This window comes from Dromaius novaehollandiae, chromosome 2 (assembly GCF_036370855.1).
Source record: "Dromaius novaehollandiae isolate bDroNov1 chromosome 2, bDroNov1.hap1, whole genome shotgun sequence".
Classification (NCBI taxonomy): Eukaryota; Metazoa; Chordata; class Aves; order Casuariiformes; family Dromaiidae; genus Dromaius; species Dromaius novaehollandiae.
The window spans coordinates 119892898-119915952 of NC_088099.1; the positions used below are offsets into that span (position 1 = coordinate 119892898).

General features: G+C 37.8%; 1 protein-coding gene across 4 annotated transcripts in view; it reads left to right on the forward strand.

The window, feature by feature from the left end:
- Positions 1-23055, forward strand: part of LAMA3 (laminin subunit alpha 3) — a 123423-nt gene that overhangs the window by 65709 nt on the left and 34659 nt on the right. For all 4 annotated transcript variants that reach the window (XM_064507309.1, XM_026122781.2, XM_026122782.2 and 1 more), the window contains exons 25-38: positions 563-660; positions 2944-3109; positions 3515-3641; positions 3724-3863; positions 4247-4362; positions 4883-5094; positions 5927-6131; positions 8614-8758; positions 9533-9673; positions 11092-11256; positions 13427-13528; positions 14609-14692; positions 15984-16214; positions 20007-20120. In XM_064507309.1, the coding sequence (XP_064363379.1) occupies positions 563-660; positions 2944-3109; positions 3515-3641; positions 3724-3863; positions 4247-4362; positions 4883-5094; positions 5927-6131; positions 8614-8758; positions 9533-9673; positions 11092-11256; positions 13427-13528; positions 14609-14692; positions 15984-16214; positions 20007-20120 (2046 nt within the window). The remainder of the gene's footprint in view (positions 1-562; positions 661-2943; positions 3110-3514; positions 3642-3723; positions 3864-4246; positions 4363-4882; positions 5095-5926; positions 6132-8613; positions 8759-9532; positions 9674-11091; positions 11257-13426; positions 13529-14608; positions 14693-15983; positions 16215-20006; positions 20121-23055) is intronic.

Consider the following 23055-nt stretch of genomic DNA (forward strand, 5'->3'; position numbering starts at 1 on the left):
AAAACATCATATGAAGTTTCCTTGGCTTTTAAGATGAGTTCTGAATCTACTGGGAGAAATCCTGGCCTCACTGAAACTCATTCCTGCGGACTTCGTGCTAGCAACTGTTAGTACCTGCATTTCAGAAAGCTCAGGAGATCCCCTAGAATCCAAAAAAGCCTTAATGCCACTGATGAGGGCTTCTCTCTCCCACACTGTATTCTCCTTGGCTAGCTTCTGGCTAGCTTCTGACTAGTTTCTGACAGATGTGGTGGATTCCCATTACCATATGTATCCTTACAATTTGATCTATTTAACCTCCCAACAGCCAACATTGCCCTGAGAAGGACAGAAACATGATATTTAAACACTGAGACATTCAGGTGCAGATAGGTAAAGGGGTCCAAATTTGTGTGGGAATTCCATGGCAGAACATGGATTTGGACTCAGGTCTCCCTGTGCTAAAATTGGGGTCCATCCTTCCCTTTCAAGCCTAGTTCTGTTATTTATAACATTAATTATTGTTATTTACATTGTTATTTACAACTTTAATTGCTAATTGTGCCTCGTGCTTATTTTTCAGCACAAAGTTTGTATTATATCAGCTGAAGAATTTTCTCTAGAATACACAGAGCCTAAAGTACACTGCATAGCTGCTTACCAGAGTACCCACGACAGAAGGTAATTTGCTTGTTTTTATCCTTCGTGTTCTCTGAAAAAGATCTTGAAAGGCAGACTAAATGGAATTCTAATGATTTTATGAACCTTTGCTCGGTGACTCAGAGATGATTGGTAGGCCAATGTTACGAAGTAGTACTTGTAAAAAGCAAAAATGTTAGCATTAATCTCACAGGTTTTCACAGGATTCTGTTAATACTAGTTTCTTCCTAGCCTGTCTGAACTATTCAGTGCTAATGCCTTAGAAAACATCTCTTTCACATACCATACAGTATGAAAGGTGTCCAAGTTGGAAAGACATGACTACTTCCGTGGCAAGTCATGAATTACCAGGCCTGAAGTGGTTACAGTTCTATCTGGAGTTTCATTCTGTGTGTTACCACTTCACCTTTTTAAAAATGGCTTTAATTTGTATTAGGTTAGGGATGTGAAGGCCCTTTGAGCTGTCCAAAATTCACAAATTCTCCAGCTCAACTTGGCAGTATCAAACTACTCAACATGTAAATCCCCACTTGACACACAAGCCATTCCTATGCCCATCTCATTGTGAGGCCTGTATGGCACGTGTGCCCTCTGCATTCATCATGCACAGCAATGCTAGGTGATCCATAAAGGAGGAGTCCTTTATATTTGTATAGGACCAGTAATGAGAGCACTCATATGCAGCTTGGTTGACCCAGGTTGATGTCTCCTTTTTGCTCAGAAGATTTGGACTTGAACTTTCTGCTTCTCAAGCAGAGGCTCTGACTGCTCAGTGGTAGTCTGTTTTGGGTTGCACAGAGCGCTTGTTCTGTCCTGTTGAAACTCTTCCCCTCTCCATATGTTTTAGTATTCTTTGGGCTGGAGAGAAGCTATCACTGCAGCTTCCTAATTAGGGAGCCCCAGATCTCAATTCCTGTTGCACTTCCTTCAGTGTCCCTTGGGAATCTAGTCCTGAGGCTTTTTTCCTACTGATCTAGCAAAGGAAAGGGCCTTAAAGTAAGAGCAAATGCCGTTTACAAAACTTGAGAGGCAGAAAGAGTTGGTGACTAGGTCTAATAGTTTTCCAGATTGATAACTTCTAGTATAATGGTTGAATTAAAATAGAAAACAGAAAAATCCGGATAGTAAATGGGATAAAGGAATGTGACTGTACAGAGACAGCCTCTCTAGCACTAATATAGGAAATGTTTGTCCTCACACCAAAGGAATTTTGCATTCCTGGGCATTTATACACTGAGTAAAATGAGGAAAAGAGGCAGGGTAAAAAACATGATTTAAAGTAAAACAAATGTGAAAATATATACGTTTAACTTTGCTTTTAATCTCTTGTTATTTGCTTCTGTTCCAGCATATAGCATTTACTATTTATCTATGTTGTGTTGTAAAGGCCCTATCTGGCTGCATTTTTAATTTTGTGAATGTGTTTAGTGTTCACCAAGTTGAAAGATTCAAAGCCTTGGCTCGGTTTAATAGTTAAAGTGACTGCTGCACGTGGTTTCCCACACGGCCCTGGCAAATACATCTCAGTTCTGGCTCTGGAACATACTTGTCATTCCAGTTCTGGACCTTTTTTGAATAAAGATTAATCACTGTCAATTCAGTAGTTACAAGAAGTGAATAAATACCACAAGTGACTGGCATGAAACCATCAACTAACATTTTCTCCTGCAGTCTTAGAACATACTTCTCTCAATCAAGATCTTTGGAATTAAACATAACAAGACAGAAATAGTTAAATACAGCAGTAGATGGATAAGTATGCTTTTAAGGAGTACTGTTACTTATTTTGGCTCCAATTCTACAAATATTTGAGGGTATATTTAACTTTTAAGTACTTAAGTAGTTGCATTGAATTCAGTGTGATAACTGGCATGTTTAAAGGATACACGTACATAAATATTTGTAGAACTGAGAATTCAGTATTAGTTCAGATGTTGTTGAGTATAACTAACTGGATTCATTAAAATTTACTTATTTACTTTATTTCAACACTCTTGATTGCCTTTGTTTCATCATCTTTTTTTCAGCTTCATCTTTTCCATTGAAGCTGATCAGATTGTGGAAATTTTGAGTAAATAAAATCAATTTACACTTTCCCCTCTGTGAGTTAAATTTCTGCATCTTGTTTTCATCTGCTTTCTTAGTGTTTACATAGAATTCCAAAGAGCAACTGTTGTTATTATTATGTTATTATTTGTATTACATTTTAATATATTAGCTTTTACCATTTGTCTGCTTTTTCTTTCATGATGCTTAAGGAATTTTCCTGACCCCAAGAGTAATTAATATAATTCTTTTTTTTAGTGCAACATGCATTCCTTCAGTGTATGAAACTCCACCAGTGGCTTTGGTTTTGGATGCATTCAAGGATGGAAAAATTTCCGAAGTGCAGAGAAGTATACTCTATGATCCACTGAGTGCTCCTTTACCTTCTGACCCAATTAATGGAGTCACCTTGACACCTTTACAGGTAGCTCATATTTTGAAAATATTGTTTCCTAAGTCACAAAATATGTTGTTAGAAAAGTTAATTAGATCAAGTACTGTAAGAGAATCAAAACTTAATGATGCGATATGACTAAAATGCTGCAGATAGGTAAGCCAAAAAGGTAATATACAGAAACAAAAATACCAATTTTTTTCTAAACCACGTAGTAGTCTCACAGACTGCAGGAAAGAATTAGGATATGCTTGGCATGCAAACAGATAGGAGCATGCAGACATAATGCCATATTCTTGGAAGATGTTGTTAACCTTCTTAGAGATGCTGAGCACTGTGTCTTTCATTGCAGGTAGGTAATGCAGAGCAAAGCACACAAAAACAAATATATTTCACAAAACAAATATGTTATCAGAGCTGTTCTTGTTTCTGCAGAACCAGATCACCTTGAGTGGGAGAGTGCCCCACTTGGGCAGATACGTATTTGTGGTACATTTTTATCAGCCAGCACACCCAGCATTCTCTGTGCAAGTGCGTGTGGATGCAGGACACACGTGGTCAGGTGAGCATCCGACTTTACTCTAAGTTCTTTTCCCTTCCCTTTCTAAGCATTTTGGGACATTGAGCATTATCTTTTCTTCTAGGTTCCTTCAATGCTTCATTCTGCCCTCATACCGCTGGCTGTCGGGATCAGGTGATTGCAGAAAGCCAAATTGAACTTGATGTTTCTGAACCTGAGGTCTCTGTTATGGTAATGATACCTGATGGAAGAATGCTCTTTATGGTAAGTTTACTACACAAAGGTACTTGGAGATACTCTTCTTGGTTTCACCTTCATTTAGAAATGGATGCAAAGATGAAAGCCAGAAAGCCAGAATTTGTTTTTGAATTTTTTGTTTCAAATTTTTAGGATCTTGTACATTATTTTTGTATTTTAAATTTTTAAGATACAATACTCTGCTTTTATTGTGCACTGCTTGTATTGTAAGAGCTTGGGGGGGGAGGATATGAAATATATATGAAATATATTTTCCTATTTTTTCAGTTGAAATGTTATGGTTTGTGAGAAAATCCAGAACTAATAATGAAGCAACATTTAAATATATAAATGCTCATTTCTTTTGTTTTTCTCTGAAATATAAAATTCAATTTTCTTGTTGTTTCAAGGAAAACATCTTAGTTGTTCCAGCAGATGACTACAGTTACAAAATTCTTGAAAAAAAGACTGTGGACAAGTCATTTGATTTTATCAGCCAGTGTGGAGGAAACAGTTTTTATATCGAGTAAGCAGCACATTCTAAAAAACTGAACTTTTGTCAGCAAGCTGTGAATTAATACTATTTTCATTCCATACTAAAGAAATTTACCGAAAATCCCCGTCACTGTGCTACATGAATATGCTTTTCATGGCTTATGCTGGCCCATTAAAATTCCATGAGTCATCTTTCCATGACTTTCTATTGTAAATGAAAGGTAAAGGTAGAGCTTTATTGCTCACTGTACAAAAGAGGAAAATCTGTGTCATCTTTCTGTCTTTGGTATTTCCATCCTTGGTATTTCGCTTGGCATGCCTGAGCGGATATGACTAGTATATGCACTTTCTTTGAAAAAAAAATCTCTTACTTACATGTTCAAAGCCATTTTTTACTAATTACAATTAAAGTATATCCCTGCATGTGTATGGATACCATCCTTGTGTCAGGGAACTTTATTAAGGACAGGACCCTAATTCACTGAACCACTGTGAAGTATGTACATTACAATTTCCAAGTCCTTACATGATTGATATTTTAATTTCAATAGCCCAGAAAGATCATCAGCCTTCTGTAAGGATTCTATGAGGTCGCTAGTGGCTTTCTACAATAACGGAGCAGTGTCGTGTAATTGCCATAGAGCAGGTGCCACAAGCCCTACTTGCAGCCCCATGGGAGGACAGTGTATTTGCAGACCGAATGTCATTGGTCGTCGGTGTAGTCGATGCCAAACTGGCTACTATGGATTTCCATTCTGCAAGTGTAAGTATATGCTCTGACTTATTCAGCAGCTGACCTGACTTTTATTCTCTGTTCTCATTGAATAGGTACTGCAGCTTCACCTTTCTGTATATGCCTTGATCCTGAGAGAGGCTGAGTGAGCTAGCTTAGATTTAGGTGGGTTTCAGTTTAACAGAAGTAATCCTCTTCCCTTTAAACACACCTGGTTTACAGTGAAGTGTGCCTTCACATGTATTGTCTGATCACATGTAGTAGGCTTACAGTTTTACTGATTAAAATCCATATTGCCACTCTTCCAGTCAAATGGATTTTTCTGTACTGACTGTGAAATAGTTTCCAAGTTATTACTGTTGTATATCAGCCTTCAAGACTTTCCATAGATAATCAGAGACATAAAATTATTCCTAATAGCATCAACAGACCGATAGATTACATCAACACTCCTCAGCTGCCTTCCCCAGATATTATATTCTGTCCTTATTAGCATTGCTTGTAAAAGTGTTGTCCTTAACATCAAAACTCCTGATTGTTTAATGTTTGGAAATTTTGGGAAATAATAATAATGCTTGCGATGAATGTAAGGAACTAATCTTTGGAAAAGAGCCAGAGTCTCAAGCTATTCTTTGAAACAGTCACAGTCGCAGTTAGTGTCTGTGACCCTGCTTCATGTCATTCTCACATCATTGTAATTGTTGAAGTCAAACAAGCTGCTCAGGTTTAAAAACGGTGAAAGACAGAAAAGAATTATGTCCTTTATGAGGTTTTGTGTGTTTGTTTTGTATGCAGACTCAATGAAGTTTGATCATTATGAATTGGGATATGATTAATTTATAGAACATTTTCTTTGACCTAGCATGCAACTGTGGCCAGCGTCTTTGTGATGACATAACTGGTAAATGCATTTGCCCTCCTCAAACGATGAAACCAAAATGTGAAGTGTGCAAGGAACATTATTTCAGCTATCACCCTCTTGCTGGCTGTGAAAACTGCAACTGTTCAGACAGAGGCGTTGTTAATGTGGCAAGTCCAGAATGTGATAAAAACAACGGGCAATGCAAGTAAGTTTGGATTATTGGATTAAACTCACTTTATAACTAATATAAAAAAAAGTGTGTTCTAAAAATGCATGAGTGGTTTGCTTCACTCTTCAGGTATTTGGAGGAGATGTGGGCAATTTTTATGAATTGGGGCTAAAGCAGGCTAGCCTACAGTTAGAACTCAGCTGCTTCAGAGATACCTGGAATATTTAGTGAAAACTTGGTTTGTCCTGGTAATTAATGGTGGGATTTGGGATTCCTGGGCTTGACTTCTGTTTGCCAGTGTCATATCATCTACTCAGGATAAGTTACCTAATTTTTGTCCATCTCGTATGGCTTATCCAGTGTCCAGTTAGTAGCAAACCTCAGATCATCCTGACTTCCAGATATGTACATCAATTATAATTGTGTACATAATCTCCTAAATTCTTAAAACTTTGCAGTTGACCTTCAACTGTCTAAAATCTGGGTTAAACTCCTGTAATGTTTTTAAGAACTGTAAAGCTTGAATAGTGTTTGTAATGAGTTTTGGGAAACTTTGATGATAGGTGCTGTGTGTATGGAAAATATTGTTCCACTGGAACCATAGGTGATAATTGCCCTTAAAATTATGTCCTGCACATGACATATGCTTATTTTTGTGTATCTCAGTATATTGAGATGAAAATAAATTCCTTAGTTTTTTATTCTCCTATTCACATTGTCTGAGTTAATTGAATTTAATTGGTTTGGCTATGTGTTTGCAGTCCTAACAAAAAAATATGGTCTTTCCTGCTCTGCCATTAATCCTGTAAATATGACAGAAACCTCATTTTTGGAGAATACATGTATTATTTCCTGAATTTAAATTATTTTGTAAGTCTGTCCTTTCCATATCAGGTGATTTGATAATTGTCTTATCCTAAAGGCACAATAAGAATCTGTTTTCATAGCAGTTTGAGTTCAGGGTAAAAGTGTGGCATATTCTGCATCTCCTGATGCACTCTAAATCTGATTAGTTTCTGCTTTCATTTCTCCCATACCTTACCCTCATACAAGTCAACCAAAGCTGTGCAAAAATAAATAAAATAAATCAATAATTCAGTCAAATAAAATCTAACACTCCAAAGAAAGGGCTAAGCACGTTTCTGCTCCAGTAAAATTGAGGATAATTTTTTTCAGAAATAGTGAGATTTTCTGTTTCAGTGAAAAGCTGTATTGCCTGACTTTAAAGGTGGTATTTTTCACTTGCAGCCTAATTGATAATATCTATGAAAATGACAGCTAATTGGTAAAAGAAACTCTGAAGCAAAATATGACATTTAGCAAATACTTTTGGACTGATTACTGAAGTATGTAGCCAATGACTACATTCTGATTAATATTCCTTCTGTGGATTACATGAAGTTCAAAGCCCGCATTTAGCTCCAGCTATTTGCTTGTGTGGGTAACACACTCAGGGAGACAGTGACACACTTCACGCATTGTTTGCTGAATTGAGTAATTGTTTTCCAGTTTTACATGAAGTGCAGTATACTTGTCCACATACTTTAACTGTTATTCCATTAAATTCATAGTATTAGTGTGTGTATAAATGTGGTGCTTTGAGTCAAAGGAGACTCTGCCAACTTGGTGAGAGTTTTAAAAATCATCTTATCACAGATAAAATTTAAAAATGTGATTGCTGGTGGTGGCAGACATTCCTTTTCAAGGGATCCTTACTCTCTTGAAACCTGTTTTGGCCTGGTAAAGATAGATTGTGAGAAGAGGCCAGCATGGACAAGAGCAAGAAGGATCATCAGACCCACATTTTAACTAGTTTTATCAGTCTGTGCAAGTTTGTTCCAAAGGCAGTAGGAGGTAGCTGCTCCTGAAGAAAGATGTTCTCTGCTATCTCAAGTCCTGTTCATAGCTTGTTGTTGTTTTTCACATCTTCTGTACTTCACCTAAATACATCCAAGACACTCAGCCTTCACTGTGAGCAAAGTGAATTTTATCCCTTGTGAACAGTTTTAAACTAACTGTGGCAGGTTGAAGTCACCGTAATTATTCATATGCCTGGGATTCTCCACCTTATTAGCAGGCAAGTGCCTCAACTAATGCTCTGTCACATCCACCAGTTATGAACCTTTTGCTGGCTCTGCTTACCTGCGTACGATGTGCATGTTTCACCTTGGTGTATACAAAGAGTAGTTCCCTGCTCCAAGCACTGAACAGCTGCAGACATCTAATTCCACTGTAAGCATTTATACCATTCAAAATCAGATCCATCCTTCAGTAGTTGTATGACCACTATAAAAAATTGCAGTACTTCTCACAGTTAGAATTTGAGGGCAATGCTAACCTGTGGCTGTTCTCCCTTGGAAGTGATGCAGTTGTTTCATAGCCGTGCAGTCACTTCAAAGATTGATCTGCCCTTGGTTTTATTCTTTCTCCTCCCTCTCTCCCCCTCTTCCTGTCTCTCCCACTGACTCCTTCCTATGTGAGAAGAACTAACTGCTGCTGTGTTTGTTTGTTGATAAAGATGCAAACCAGGAATAAAGGGACGGCAGTGTGATCGGTGTGGTCCTGGTACTTATGGTTTCCCAAACTGCGTTCCATGTAATTGCAACAGAGGTGGAACAGAACCAGATGTTTGTGATCCCCAGATAGGAATTTGTCTCTGCAAGGTCAGATAAATCAAATTACTTTTGCATTCATAAACATCATTTGCACTTCGGTGACTATTTTGTATTTAATTGGGTGAATAAAGTGAATTTATCACCAAGTTTTCAGTAAGAGTTAAATTCATCTGAGCAGAAACACCTCACCATGCAGTAAGTGCACAGATTATCATGACTGTAGATAAATGCAGTTTTTTAATGAGTTCACTATCTGTGAGTTTCACAGGCAGTCATCTTTGCAGGAGGTTAAGGTGCTACCACGTAGATGTTCAGTGATTCACTGAAACACTCTTTACAGCACACACTCATCTGCTTTATGCATCTGCACCTCAGTTTTTGGATGTTAAGCAGGTCCCATGCTTTTCTTAGCTATGTTATGCCAGTTGACATTTCACCACATCATTATATCCAGGAAGTCTTCTTTTGTTGTGATTTGCATAATTGAATGTGATAAATGTGAACTTTCACAAGCGACCATTTATATTGCAGATTTGGAAAACCCAGCAGGAGGGTTTTGGCAGGGAAGTTACCAGCTGTCTCTGACTAATATTTATCACTCCGCAATTCACTTTGTATACTGGAAAGCTCATAGCTAAGCAGCTCAGTCAGTTTTGTTTGCATTTGGAATATGATGTATACAGAGAAGCATAGATTTTCATTTGTGCTTCCATATATTTAAATAATTATTCTGTCAGAAGATTTGGTTTATGTGCAAATTTTGGGGGCCTAACCATTAACACAAGGAAAATTCTAAGAATTATTTCAACTGTGCCTTAACAGGAGAATGTTGAAGGTGCAGAATGTGATGTTTGCCAGCCAGGATCATTTTATCTGGACCCTTCTAATCCCAAGGGATGCACCTCTTGCTTTTGTTTTGGGGCAACCAACAACTGTCGCAGTACAAATCGTCGTAGAACCAAGGTGTATTCAATAGTTTTTTCTTTGCTATCATGAACCTGCATTTTTTTCCCATTAAGGAAATGGCAGATTTCTTTAAAAATCAAAATGATATTTTATTAGCTGCTAAGGATGAGAAATATTCTGCAAGAAATAGTGCAGATTATGGCGCAGCCTCATTAAGACTTCTGTATAGTCTGAAAGTGCCTTTCGGCAGAAACAGCCCTTTTTACCTGTTTGCTTACAAATCAGTAGCTGGAGTAATTGAGCAGGCTGTCTGTTGTTTTAGCTTCATACACCAGTTCATCATTAAAGTCAATGGTCTCCTTCAAGATGCTTTAATAAGCGCATTTGTCATTTTACATCTCTGTACCATAGACACATTTTGGAACCTAAGAAATGTGTGAGAAATAACACAGAGATTGTAGAAATAAGAGCTGTCCTTCCTCCCTCCCTTTAAAAAAAAAGAAATTACATGAAGGAGGAAAGAAAAGGAGAAGGAGATGATAAATGTTATATATTTAAGTAACAATAGCATAAATGAGTGGTAGAAGTAATGTAAGTTCGACGAAGACTGAAAATAAGGAACAGCTGCCTGAAACAGTGCAAGAGAAAGAGAAGAGAGAAGCAGAGTCCTCAAGTGTTGGATGTGGAGTTTGCTTCAGACTTACACATAGACTAGATGTAATCCAGATTGTGGTACTTTGTTATTTACAAGCAAAGGATGTAAACCTGGCCTTGGTGAAGTCGGTAGCAAACTTCCATTGGCTTTAGGGAGCTTTCACCCAGTGATTGCCTGTCCTCACCAAAGCCCGTTCTTGAAAACATGTCTATCTTTTTGTCATATTGCTTTGTGAACTGTTCTGGTCCATATACATTATGCTTTCCTTTCAAGAGCATAATGATAAATAACACGATGTCTGGTCTTTCGTGAAAGAAAAGCCAAATTGAAATGTACAGTAGTAAAGAGCCAGAATTTTAGGCTATATTGCCTGCCTCCCCATAATATCCTACCATGTTCCTTCCCTCCTTGTTACCTTACCTTACTACAACAGGTCCATGCTCTGTCTTTTTGATTAGTATCTTTGGCGTGGTTTTGGAATGAACATAAAAATACATCTGCAAATTATGTCCTTGTCACCTTGTCACCAAATGAATTACTAGTCATCTCCATAAGGATTATGTCTTCATGTGACTGAAGACAGAATTTAGTTCACAGCTAGCTAACCAAATGCCTACGTCCCAATACCTTTGGCACATCTGTCCCACTTATGCTCTCTTTTGAGGTCCTTGCAACATCCATTGTGCAAAGGCTTTAGGCTGGCTCTAAAAGGATTGAATTTAATTCTTAGGGAATTAAAGAGTCAAAATATTTTTGCCTCATTAGTTGATCCTGGAAAAGGATAAAACAAGCTTTTATTTGCTTTATGTATTTTCATTAGTTTGTCGACATGCGGAACTGGCGCTTGGAGACAGTGAATAAAAACATTGACATTCCAGTAACCTTCAATCCAGTCAGTAATAGTGTTGTGGCTGATGTTCAAGAATTGCCTACTTCAGTGCATAGTTTGTACTGGAAAGCACCGCCATCTTACCTGGGAGAGAAGGTAAGTGACACCTAACTCATGTGCTTTTATATTAAGTATTCATTTTTTGCCAACACCATTGATAAAAAGTCTACTTCTCTATCTTAGATGCATTTATCTCTCTTCCCCCAGTAGATTCTTACCTCTCTCCCCTCACCTGCCAGGAATCACAACATTTGACTTTTGGGTACCGTGTTAAAATTATAACCAAAAACATACTGTTTAATGCTATTTAACACTATTTAATACTATTTAATGTACTGCTAATGTTATAAATAAATAGTATGCATATAGAATACAGAGGATAGCTGATAAGACTCATATTTTTCCATTTCCAAAGATGCTGCTTATTCAGAAAGAACCCAATAACGTAACGGCCTGTGGTATGGTACGGTTCTAAAATGTATGTTAAACAGGAAATTAGTTCTGACTTGAATTTTCTTCAATTTTTGAAGAATTTATTTATACAGGATTGTTTTGATTGTGCTGGGAGATTATAGCCAAAGTTCCAAATGATTCTATTGAAAATGCAGTTGGCTAAATATAATAGCATTAATTATGGCTCTGTGATCAAAGGAACAAATTTAGTAGCGAGATGTCTGTGTTTTGTTTGTAATTCATCAAAGTATACAGGGAAATGATACAGCAAATGCTGGCGTTTACCTGCAGAACACTAAAACCTGGCAAAGCTGTTCTTCCTTCCATGTCAAAAACAAGCATAAGCTGTAAGGGCAGACAGCAAGAGATGGAAAAGAAATTAGTATATCTGTGGAGAAACACCTGATTTCAGCTTATCAGCTTGTTACATATACTTTCATCTGAGGTTTCGAGCTTTTTTATTTTTCTGAACTTAACATCTCACTGCTGTAGATCCGAGAGTCAGATTTCATTTGGAGCTAGTGATGTAGAGTTTATTAGCCAAAATCAAGAGTTAGCAAATTGTTTTCCGTTATGTTAAATGCTTCGTCTGATGTTGATCATCCCAATCCAAGTGGCTGCAAGATTTATTCTTAATGTTTTGTGGAGAATAGCCTTTGAAGGAGAAATCATTAAAATGCCTGTACACACTTCAGGCATAAAATTCTAAAATTTATAGAGTTGACCTGACTATGATATCATTATCTTTCCTAATCTGAGAGACAAAGGGAAATCTGAGGTGTTGCAGGTTGTTGCAGATGGAGGGGAAATTGGTAATGGAATCAGGTGGTTCTTGGATGCAGGCTTGTCTATCCCTAAAGGCTGCAAATAGTCCTGTTTGGGCACTGGAGAGGTCAAGCCACAAAAGGCGGCTAATTACTCTTCTGAAGTTTTTGTTTCACCTAGCGCCTAGCCCATAAACCCTCCATCTAGGCTTTTATTGGTAGGAAAAGAACCATCTAGGCTGTGCCTGGAGCTTCTTTTCCTCTCTATATGTTTCTAACTTATTCACTCCTAAACAGCCCAGGGAAGCTATTTGTCAGATAATTCAAACATACTTGCGTAAGTCTTTGGTTTGGGCAGCAGTATATTTATTTGTTTTGGTTTAAGGCCTTCTGTGGTCATCAGTAGTTCAAAAGAAGGGTAATTTTAGCTCAAACAGCAGCAATGGTCTGTTATCACCTTTTTATAGAGCTGAGATTAGTAGAAGTCCTGTCTGCCAGAAGGTGGGACAAAGATTTCCTCATTAGATTCAGGTTTGTCATAAGCTTAGAAAATGCTTTTGACATGTTCAGACGGACTTCTTTTTTTGATCCATGGCTGTTTGTGGGGTATACACTTCCAGTTTCATTGTCACTCTGGTGTCTGTTCTTGATGAGCAGAATCCGTCCTGTAGAATCTGGGGAAGAACATTCATGTGAATGTTTGATTTTCTCATGACACAGCTGACATGATCCCAGGTGTTTAAAAAAAAAAAAAAAAAAAAAAAAGAGAGAGAGAGAAAAGAAAAGAAAAAAAAAAAAAAGAAAGGTGCAGATGACCTTTCAGAGAACAGTAACAGTTACTGCTCATGAAGTGCTGCCAGATATACAAAGTGAACAATTTAAAAAATAATTTCTTCCAAGCAACATGTATTTGCATATTTGGTCTAAAGAAGAAAGAGTGAATATATTATTTACAATGGTGGATGAAGGGGTAAACTTGAATACAAATTTATATTAATATCAAGCAATAGTGCAGTAAAGTATTTCTAATCTTGTGTATTTTATTGTAGCTTTCTTCATATGGTGGCTACCTAAGTTACCAAGTGAAATCATTTGGCTTACCTAGTGAAGGCATGGCTCTTCTGGATAAGAGACCTGATATACAACTGACAGTAAGTTTTGTACTATTATACTATTATTTTTTCTTTCAAGCAATACCAGTACCAAGAATTTTTCTATTATCCTACAGCTATGGTGAATTTTGCTCCTGTAGTGTGCTTAACATTTACAGCAATATGCTACTTTTCTATAAAAGTGTTTTTATTGCATTTTGCTCAAAGCCGTCAACACACCTGTCTCTGTTGCTGGAGTAACATATTATTAAGTATAAGTGACCTGAGAACAAATAAAAAGATAAAATAGAGTTTTGTCTGTAAAATGCACCTGTGGAAAAAAATTAATTAATGATTGCACACTTGTCAGCAAGCATGGCCTTGACTTTGCAAAATATGTCCTGAATTCCATGTGTAATTAATCTCATTTCTGTGAGAATTTTCTTCAGCGTAAAATTAAGTGTAATTGTAAGCCTTTGATGGACTGAAGTAAAAATGCATTTTAGGTTAACTGCTTTTTAATTTAGCTAGATGAAGGCCAAAAGTAGAACCTCAGTTCTTTGTTTAAATTCCCAACTGGGTGGTTTTGTTTCTTCAGGCCATTAGAAATATTAATTCATTTTTTTAAGATTCTCATTGGAAAATATGCTTCATGAATTATTTCTGTACTATCTGACTTGTTTGTGCATTAGGGTATAGGGTCAAGAGCGTTGCTTAGTCCAGTTTTGTTTTTACTTCCCTTTTCATGCTAACAAAAAAATTTACACTCAAGGGAAGCTTTAAAGATGATATCAGTAGGCAGCTGCTTTCCTAACAAGAAGGTAAGGGCAGCGAGGGACCATTTGCAAAGGCAAAACAGAAGTAATAACTAGTTCTTGTAAAAATTGGCAAGCATTAATTTAATTATGTCAGTGTTTTATCTGAAAGCAAGGAAATTAATCAGCAAAAGCAGGGAAAAGCGTGCTGACACTAGAACACAGCGCTTGCTATACTACTTTGCTGACAAAATGACATACAGTTTTACCAGTATTACTTAGTTCTTATGCCCCAAATGACAGGATTAATGTGCTTCACCAACATATAAACACTTCATCATAGAAAGTAGTGAAATGGTAATTTTATATTCTCATTCTCACACAGGGCCAGCAGATGAAAGTAGTTTATGTGGATCCTAACAACCCACTGCCTGACCGTCAATATTATGGCCGTGTACAGCTAGTTGAGGTAAGAAATTAAAATGGAATGACCTAATTTTCTTAGTTGATCAGAGTCTATTTCACATTCCTTCCCTTTTCTTCTCTGAGGTACATAAAAATATGCCAGTAACCTGTGCAGAAATACCAAATATTTGATAATGCTAATGAATAAAAACTTAACTACTATAGATTTTAAATATTAAAAAATATATATATAAAAAATATAGCATTTACATATATATTTTTTTCTTCTCTTTACTGCCAGATTGAACCTGGGTCCTGACTCATGCCACCTAATTTTAGCCCCTTTAAGTTAGGCATCTTGTCCAGTCTAGTCCTTAGCACTCCCTTAGTACTCCCTCTGGAGTCGGTGGAGTAATACTGACTCAGCAATCAATGGCAGATGATTCATCCCAGCCCCAGACATGTACTTAATAGAGATGGAATGAATTGTTACCTGTTTTCCTTCTCTGACTCTAAAAGGAGTCTAGGTACTTAGAATAGATGCCCAACATTTAGACAGATGGAGTTAGCATTTCTACCTTAAATCTGTGCCCAGAGAGTCAAACTGGGTTATTTTCTGTCCCATGTACAGGCGACAAAGATAATGTTTCTTCAAGCCAAATTCCATTTTCATGTAGGCTGTGTGAAGACAGCTCTGAAAGATTGGACTTTTAGGACTTGCTTACTCATAAAATAATTTTCCTCTAGCCTCTTTTGATTTGGTAAATGACCTCTGAAAAAAATTCGGATGACTGACAAGGAATCTATTTGCTTCATCACTGTTCCGATCTTAGGACAAATTCTTGAGACTTCAAAGTCTCATGTACCTTTCATGTCACTATTCCTATCATAGGACAAACTCTTGATACTTCAAAGTCTCCTGTACCTTTCCCAATATCAGCATCTCTCTGCATCAGAAAGTTTTCACTTTCTGTCTATTGAACTGTTTCTTGATTATCCTTCCTTCTGTCTGCCCACACAAGAAATTTCTCTACCACTTTTCTTTCTGCAGCACATACCAGTTGATTGCAGACATCTTTCTCAGGTATTTTGTATTTTGGGGGGAGCTGGCACATACTGTCAGTTACTAGTAAATATGCGAAGTACAGAATATGTCCTTTTTATGCTCATTATTCTTTTCCCACCTTTTCTGTGTTTACATTCATGATTCTTATTTTCCTGACCTCTATTTCCCCCACAGTACCTGGGACTATAGGGGTCTATTCCATTATTTTTTCCATTTTCCTTGTCTTCTCTGCAGATATTCTTTTGAAGAAGCTGCAGGGCTGTGCTAATTTTGTATTCTTAATGTGCAGGGAAGCTTCAGGCATTCCAGCAGCAATAAGTTTGTATCCAGAGAAGAATTGATGGTAATCCTGTCTAGACTAGATGGCTTACACATCAGAGGCCTTTACTTCACGGAGACTCAGCGATTAACCCTTGGTGAGGTTGGGCTGGAAGAAGCCACCAACACAGGAAGTGGCAGCATTGCGTACAATGTAGAGACATGCTCCTGCCCTCCTGAGTATGCTGGTGACTCATGTCAGGTAGGAAATGTTTGCCTCCATACTGTACCATTATCTTCTGTCTCGCCTGCAGCTATACATACTGCTTTAGTTAGAGAAACAAACTAGTTATTAAAATACTTAAATATGCTTCTTGTAAGTGTGTGCACTTCTGATGGTTCAATTACTTTCACTGTCTAAGTAGCTCTGTAGGGATATTCAACTCTTGATCGCTTTGCGGAACTGTAAATGTCATTTTACATGTATTAAGTCCTATAATGAGGAATTCTCTGCTGCCCTATGAAAGGCTGAAGTATCTCAGTCTATACTCACTTTAATGGAGAGAAGGTCAGAGTTGACTTGATCAAAGCCTGTGAGACCCTACATGTGGAGAAGGTTCAGTATAAGGTAAATGCATGAGAAGGTCCAAGGGATGGAAACTGAGCCTAGATAATTCTGGATGCTTTCCTAGTCTGCTGGGGTGGCTAACATTTTCCTATTTTTATAGGAAAACTTTTTAAAACTTAAGTTGTCCATATTTGCAAAATATTTGGAGATATTTTTGTGAATGATAACGTGGAAATTGCAGAGTAATACTATCACCTGAAGAATGGTCAAATCCTAGCCTCAGTTTTATTTCCTGCCCCAGCCAGTTGCTCCTGTGGCTGTAAATCTTTTGGCTGTCACTTTGCTTAGCTTAGAGCTCAACTGTTCCCATGCATTAATACCTGAGGTAACATAAAAAGTAGTGGAGAGATAAGCAGTGTACAGAGTACACAAAATATGAGGCATTATTGTTTGAGAAAATGGTTGAGGGTTACCATAAAGCAGCAATAGCTGTACTAACCTTGAAAACATTTTTGAAATGAGAATGAAAGAATAATATCTAGACCAGAGCAGCTGCAGAGATCAAACTGCCAGTTACAATTGACTTATGTCTCTCGTGTATGTCCACTACTCAGGGACTGTTCATCAGCTGCTAAATATCATTTTGGAAATATTTCTAGAAATTAATTTTTCACGTATTTGATTCTGTGCCACATGCAAATTGATGAATATTGACTGAAATTCCTACTCCCATCCCATTGCTTACAACATATTGCCTTTATATACTAGGGGGTATTTTTACATAAATTGGTGAAAATATATAGCCCAAAGGAAGTGATCAAGACACAAACCTGTGTAGTTCATACGTGCTGTATGTTTATGCAGCATTACTCAGACAGTGATTTACTATTCTAATCAACTAGCTCTGTCTGACTGCTTTAGGTGGGGAGAAGGTGATGCCTGCCACACCCTGAGTTAGGTATATATTGAGCTACAGGAATTGCAGAGTTATTTGTTAACCTCAGGAATTGTAATGTGTGCTGTACGACTTGACTCATGTATAAAGTTTAAAGGTGGGGCCCATCACAGCACGTAGCCTCATTAATCTGAGTCAGAAGCTTAAGAATAAGGGAGTGTATAAGAGAACATTTGAATACTGAAAGTACAGCGTATGTTAACAGTTGAGCTAAAGTAAAATGACGGCCGAAATGCAGAGGCTAAAGAATATAGGATGGCTAGTTGTCATTTTAGTAGCCATGGGGCACTGCTTTGCACAAGATATGCAACAGAAGCTATCATTTCCTCATCTTCAGAAGAGAAGTCAGCACCAGCAAGTTCAAAGGGATTTTAACTTGAGACAGGTAACTTATTCATTTTCTCTTCCTTGCTTCCTTCTTTCCCATTGTTTTTAAATGAACTCATTTTATAACAATTTATACAATATTTCATGTAGGAGTAATCAGAAGGCTAATCTTTTACCTCAAATTATTTTGCAAACAAAAGTATGTGCAAAAGGTTTCATTTAAATTGTTGTTTACTTGAAAACAATCAGCCTGAACACCTAAGCACTTCAAGGTGCTTAGAGCTTTACCTTCACGTGGAATAAATATTTCGATATTAAGAATATTATTTCTAAAATAAAGTTCTCAGTACTCTAAATGTATTGTTTAAAGAGAGCGTAAATAGGAAAAAAGAAGAAGTTGTACAGATATGTCCAAATGCATTTTGATATATTTCTAAAACTAATGATTCATTTTGCTTTCCAAAAAGAGACTTCAGTAAGTAAAATTTATATGCACCAATGCCTATATTTTACTTAGTCATGCTCTTTAATATATTTCAGGCCCGGGCTTCTTCAGAAGCTGTGTATACTGAATCCTTGTTGTTCAGGGAATATACTCACCATTTTTAAAATGTATCTGAAAAATTTCAAGAGGGGATGCATATTCTGAATTCAGTCTTTGCTCGCACTGAAGTCAATATTAAAAGAATTGTTGATGATATTAGTATTCTGCATTTTTTTTTTCATTTATCCCATATATGAAGAAGGCAAGGATGCCATTTGCATCTGGTTTAAATAGCTCAATATTCTTTTTGGGATCTGCTTTGGGAGAAGTTAATTTTTTTCTCTGGTATTTATGGGGCTGATAAATACACTAGTTAGTTCTGTCCCTGCACAAATGCTTATGCTTCAACCAACTGGAACGTGACTTGAAGCTCAGTCCTGCAAACGCTTTGCTTTTCAGATTACTTCTACCAATCTAGGTGGTGCAATTGCTATGAGAAAAGATTTATGGATTTTAAAGTTCAACTCTCACTTTATTTATGAATGTCATTGGGGCCAGCCTCTAATTGTGATATACCAGTGAGGTACAGGTACACTGCAGGACTACATTGCCTGAGGCAAGAATCTGGGAAGTATTTGCATCATGGGAGCACAGCTTTCTCCCTGCTTCAGTATAACCTGTGATCTTCCTTACACTGCACCAGCTTAGTTACTAATGAAAAGGAGCTTGGAGAAGAGAAGCAGGGATGGACTTAAACGCTCGGTCATTTTTGTTGTGATTGACGTGGAAGAAGACTGAGGGGGATGTTGAGCAGAGAATGTGGACATGAATATCTGAATTGGTCTGTGTACAGGAAGGCTCCGTGCCCAGGAAGAATTCCCTGTACTTTCGCTTCCTCTGCACCCGTGCCAAGCAAGACTGGTTTTAACATATTAGTTACTGCCTACCTGGTGTAGGTTAACAAACTTAACGACAGTGTCTCTTGCTTCATTCATAACATTCCTCTGGTTCAGCTCCCTGTTTAAAGTTGACTTGGATCTGATGTGCTGTATTTCTGTTCATGTGTTTTCAGTGCCTGAACATTCTTTTCATACTTTTCCAGTCTTTGGGACAAGCCTGTACTTAGAAACTAGACCACTGTAGGTTTTGTAAGATCATCTAGCTAAGCCTAAGTGTGGTTTCATATAGCTCCAGGTAGACTTATTTTGGAAGTCATGATGAATTCATATGAAAAATATCTTGTTAGAAGTACTTCCAAAGAATACACTATAGTTAAATTATTATCAAGAGTTCATATAACCACTAGGTAACATATGAGATTTCCATATGTTCTTCTTTGAGTACACTCTAGTATTAATCTATATCCAAATCTTTTTTTTTTTGTGGTTTAAAAGTCATATTCTACATCTTTGTACACAGCCACAGGAAATGTGTTTTGCTCAGAGGTTAGAGTCAAAATGGTGAAATCCCCACAACCACAAAATGTAAAGCACAAGGTTCAGATGCTTAGGCTGAAACTGCTTCAGGTCCATTCTTTGCCATTTACTGAGTTAAAATACTTGTTATTAAAACAGTAACATGGGCTTAGAAGAGTTTATCAAGAAATGTATACTTCCACTACTCCTTGGGAATGGCAAACAATTTCCCATCCCATAACCTGTGAAAACTTTCTTTTCATCAACTTTCACCATTTTTTTTCTCTCTTCCTGCCTCTGGCTAGGAATGCAGCCTTGGATTTTATCGTGAGACTATGGGATTATTTACTGGACGCTGTGTTCCCTGCAACTGCAATGGAAATTCAAATAGATGTCAAGATGGTTCTGGAAAATGTATTGTAAGTAAAATATTAACATTGAAGAAATGAATTTGAAAAAAAAAGAAGAAAAACATTCACCTTACTGCAGGATGAGCTATATAGCATCATCATCTTGCTAGCAGCTAAAAATAATGCTTGCATACCTCATTCTTTGTATCTTGTACTAGAAATGAGTGTAAGTTCCAGTTTTGCATACACTTCTATGTATATGTAACATAACTGTAGGTAATTAGAATTATTTTTATCCTTGTTCTGATTTCTTCTTTCCCTCATAATCTCTGTTAGCTCATGGTACAAAAAGACACCAAATTAAGCACATATGTAAGTGTTTGCAATTCTTTTTAATAAATGTGATGCCTTATCATGGCACATGCAGTATAGTTTTATACATGTAAGTTAGGGTTTATAAATGCTGACAAATAGTACATCCATGCATAATATAGTCCTTGGAGGATAATATCTTTTTAATCAGCATCAATAAATCTCCACTAATCTTAATTTACAACTAGATGGATTTAAAAGTGTTAGAGTAAATAAAATAAGATAAACAGCATAAAAGTTGGGTTAATTAGAAAATTGCAGCTGTTAGAGAAGATATAGTGGGGCAGATTCTGCTCCCTGATATACCATATTAAATCTAAAGCAGCCTCATCAGAGTTGATCAGCCCTAGTAGCAATGAAAATGTGACTTTTGGCTGACCGTGGTCCTCTAGCTTATGTCTGTGACACTTGTTTAAAGTGTTTGTTCCGAAAAATTCCCGCTTAAAACTTTTCACTAATTTTTCACTTATTGTGTAAACAAGAACCTTGCCAAAATTTTTCAATGGTTTATTTTCTGTGTTATTTCTTCCTTGTTCATTCTGAATCCATTCTGCCCGCGGTGCATTCCTTTTAATTATGTAACAGCCCTGACTTTGTCTCAACCCACCCTGTTGATTGAATGGAAGCTATAAGCCAATTCAGCATATTCTGGGGAATACTTACAGTGTGCTTCTGTGCTGAGGCAGGGCAGGCCACGACAGGAAACTGCTGCCACAGAGCTGTAAAGATGAGAAAGTTTTACTTCAGATGAAAATTATAAATCTAAAAAATGCAAATTTCACTTTTCCCTCCCAAAATGTGTGTTTTAGGTTTCTCTTTATCCCTGCTTTCCACTGTTGGATTAGCTTTCAGATAGACGGTCCTAAATCAACACTTGGCCCTGGGACAAACTTTAGGGTGAGCGAAGTCATCCAGGATAATGCGGTGGAAAATAAAACGCAAAGGGCCTGATTTACATTCCTTTTTGAGCCTCCACCTAATAAGGAGTGAGTTTGTCTGCCTCTGTAGAAGAACCATGGCACAAAGACATGTAGCGGTGCAGAGAAGGCAGGGAGACTTCCCACCGTGGAGCAGTCGTGTTTTGTACCCAAAGTGCAAGGCTTGCTCACTTGGCCTCCCGCTCCTTGCTCCTCACCAGGGGCACTGGCCCCCAATACCTTCACATGGCAGCTTCTCTGCTGTTATAGCTTCCATAGGAGGCTTTGCTCAGCTCACCCGGACCCTTTCCTCTGTGGCAGCAGGACAGCCCTCCTCAGCTCAGGCAGTGTCCTGTTGCTTGGTGATGGGCTGAGAGGGTCACAGGACTGCACTCCTGAATATGGAGGAGAGGGAAGTACAAGAGGAGATGGAGAAGACATTGCCCTTCTAGCACAAATGAGACTTTTGTGTCCCAGTGGTCCCTGCCTTTCCTCGTAAAAGGTACATTCCCTTTGCTGCAGCATGGTGCTGAGACTTCCTCATCCTCTGATGTGTTATTTCTTGTCACGTAACCCCCATATACATAGGTATCTCCCCTGTGACCTTGACACACTGGACAGTGGCCTCCTGTTCCATATGGGTCCTTGGGAGTTAGGTGAGAATTTTCCTTTCAGAGTTTGCAATACTTGACTGTTTGAAAGGGCTGTGACACCAGGGTGTCTCTGCGCTCCTATGCTATGCAAGGACCAATGGAACTTGAAGAAAGACCCCTGAGGGACTTGCTGGTCTGGCTTCCTTCCACTCTGCCTTAGGAGCACTGGATTATGCCCTCCATTCTTTATATGCCCTGTAGCTAGAGGGAAGTACGGCTCATTCAGAGTAGCTTTCAAATGAAAAGTTTCTTCATATATATATGGATTTACTTCCATTTCTGTAGACAGAGTGGGCTTTAGCAAAACAAAAGTCAGTAGATAAGCTTTTGTGGGGCTTGCTCCAGGATGCAACCAACACAAATATTTTCTCCTAAGGCAGTACTAAATACTTCTCTTTTACTCTTTTGCTGTTAAATTTTTCTTCAGGTTTACCCAAATTTACCATAACTATTAAGAAACCAATTGAATTTTCCATGAGCAGGAAAATATTCACAGGTTTTTTTAGAGACTGCATTTTAAAATGGTTCCTTTTGTAAACTTAGGGTCTTCATATTTCTTTAGCTTACCCTAGTTAAATGGCCCATAGTCATCATGAACTGCAGCTTTGCCTGTTCCTTCCCAGAGCCTTTCATAAATGAGCCACAAATTTAATTCTTTAACCAAAACCAAAACAATTTATGGGTTACGACGTGCAGAGGCTGCAGGAAGGCTTCTGATGTGGTTAAGGGAATCTTGGTATGAGGAAATGTGGACAAGAATGGAGCACAAGAGGAGATGGAAAGGACAGAACTGATTCTCATTTGAAAGGAAAAATTGTTCTTCTGCTGCAAGTCATGGTGCTGGGGCTTTTAACCATGGCTCTAAGCCATCCGAGGTTCCCGAAATAGGTGTGCAGTCAGTCTGCTCAGTGACTGCCTCCAGCCAGTTGCCCACTTTCTCTTTCCATCTTTCACTTTATTAGTACACATTCAGCTTTGTGGGTCACTGAATCCATCTGCCGCACACTGACGTTATGAAGAAAACAGTTGTGGAACAAGCGAGTGTGAATGCCTTGAGTTTTG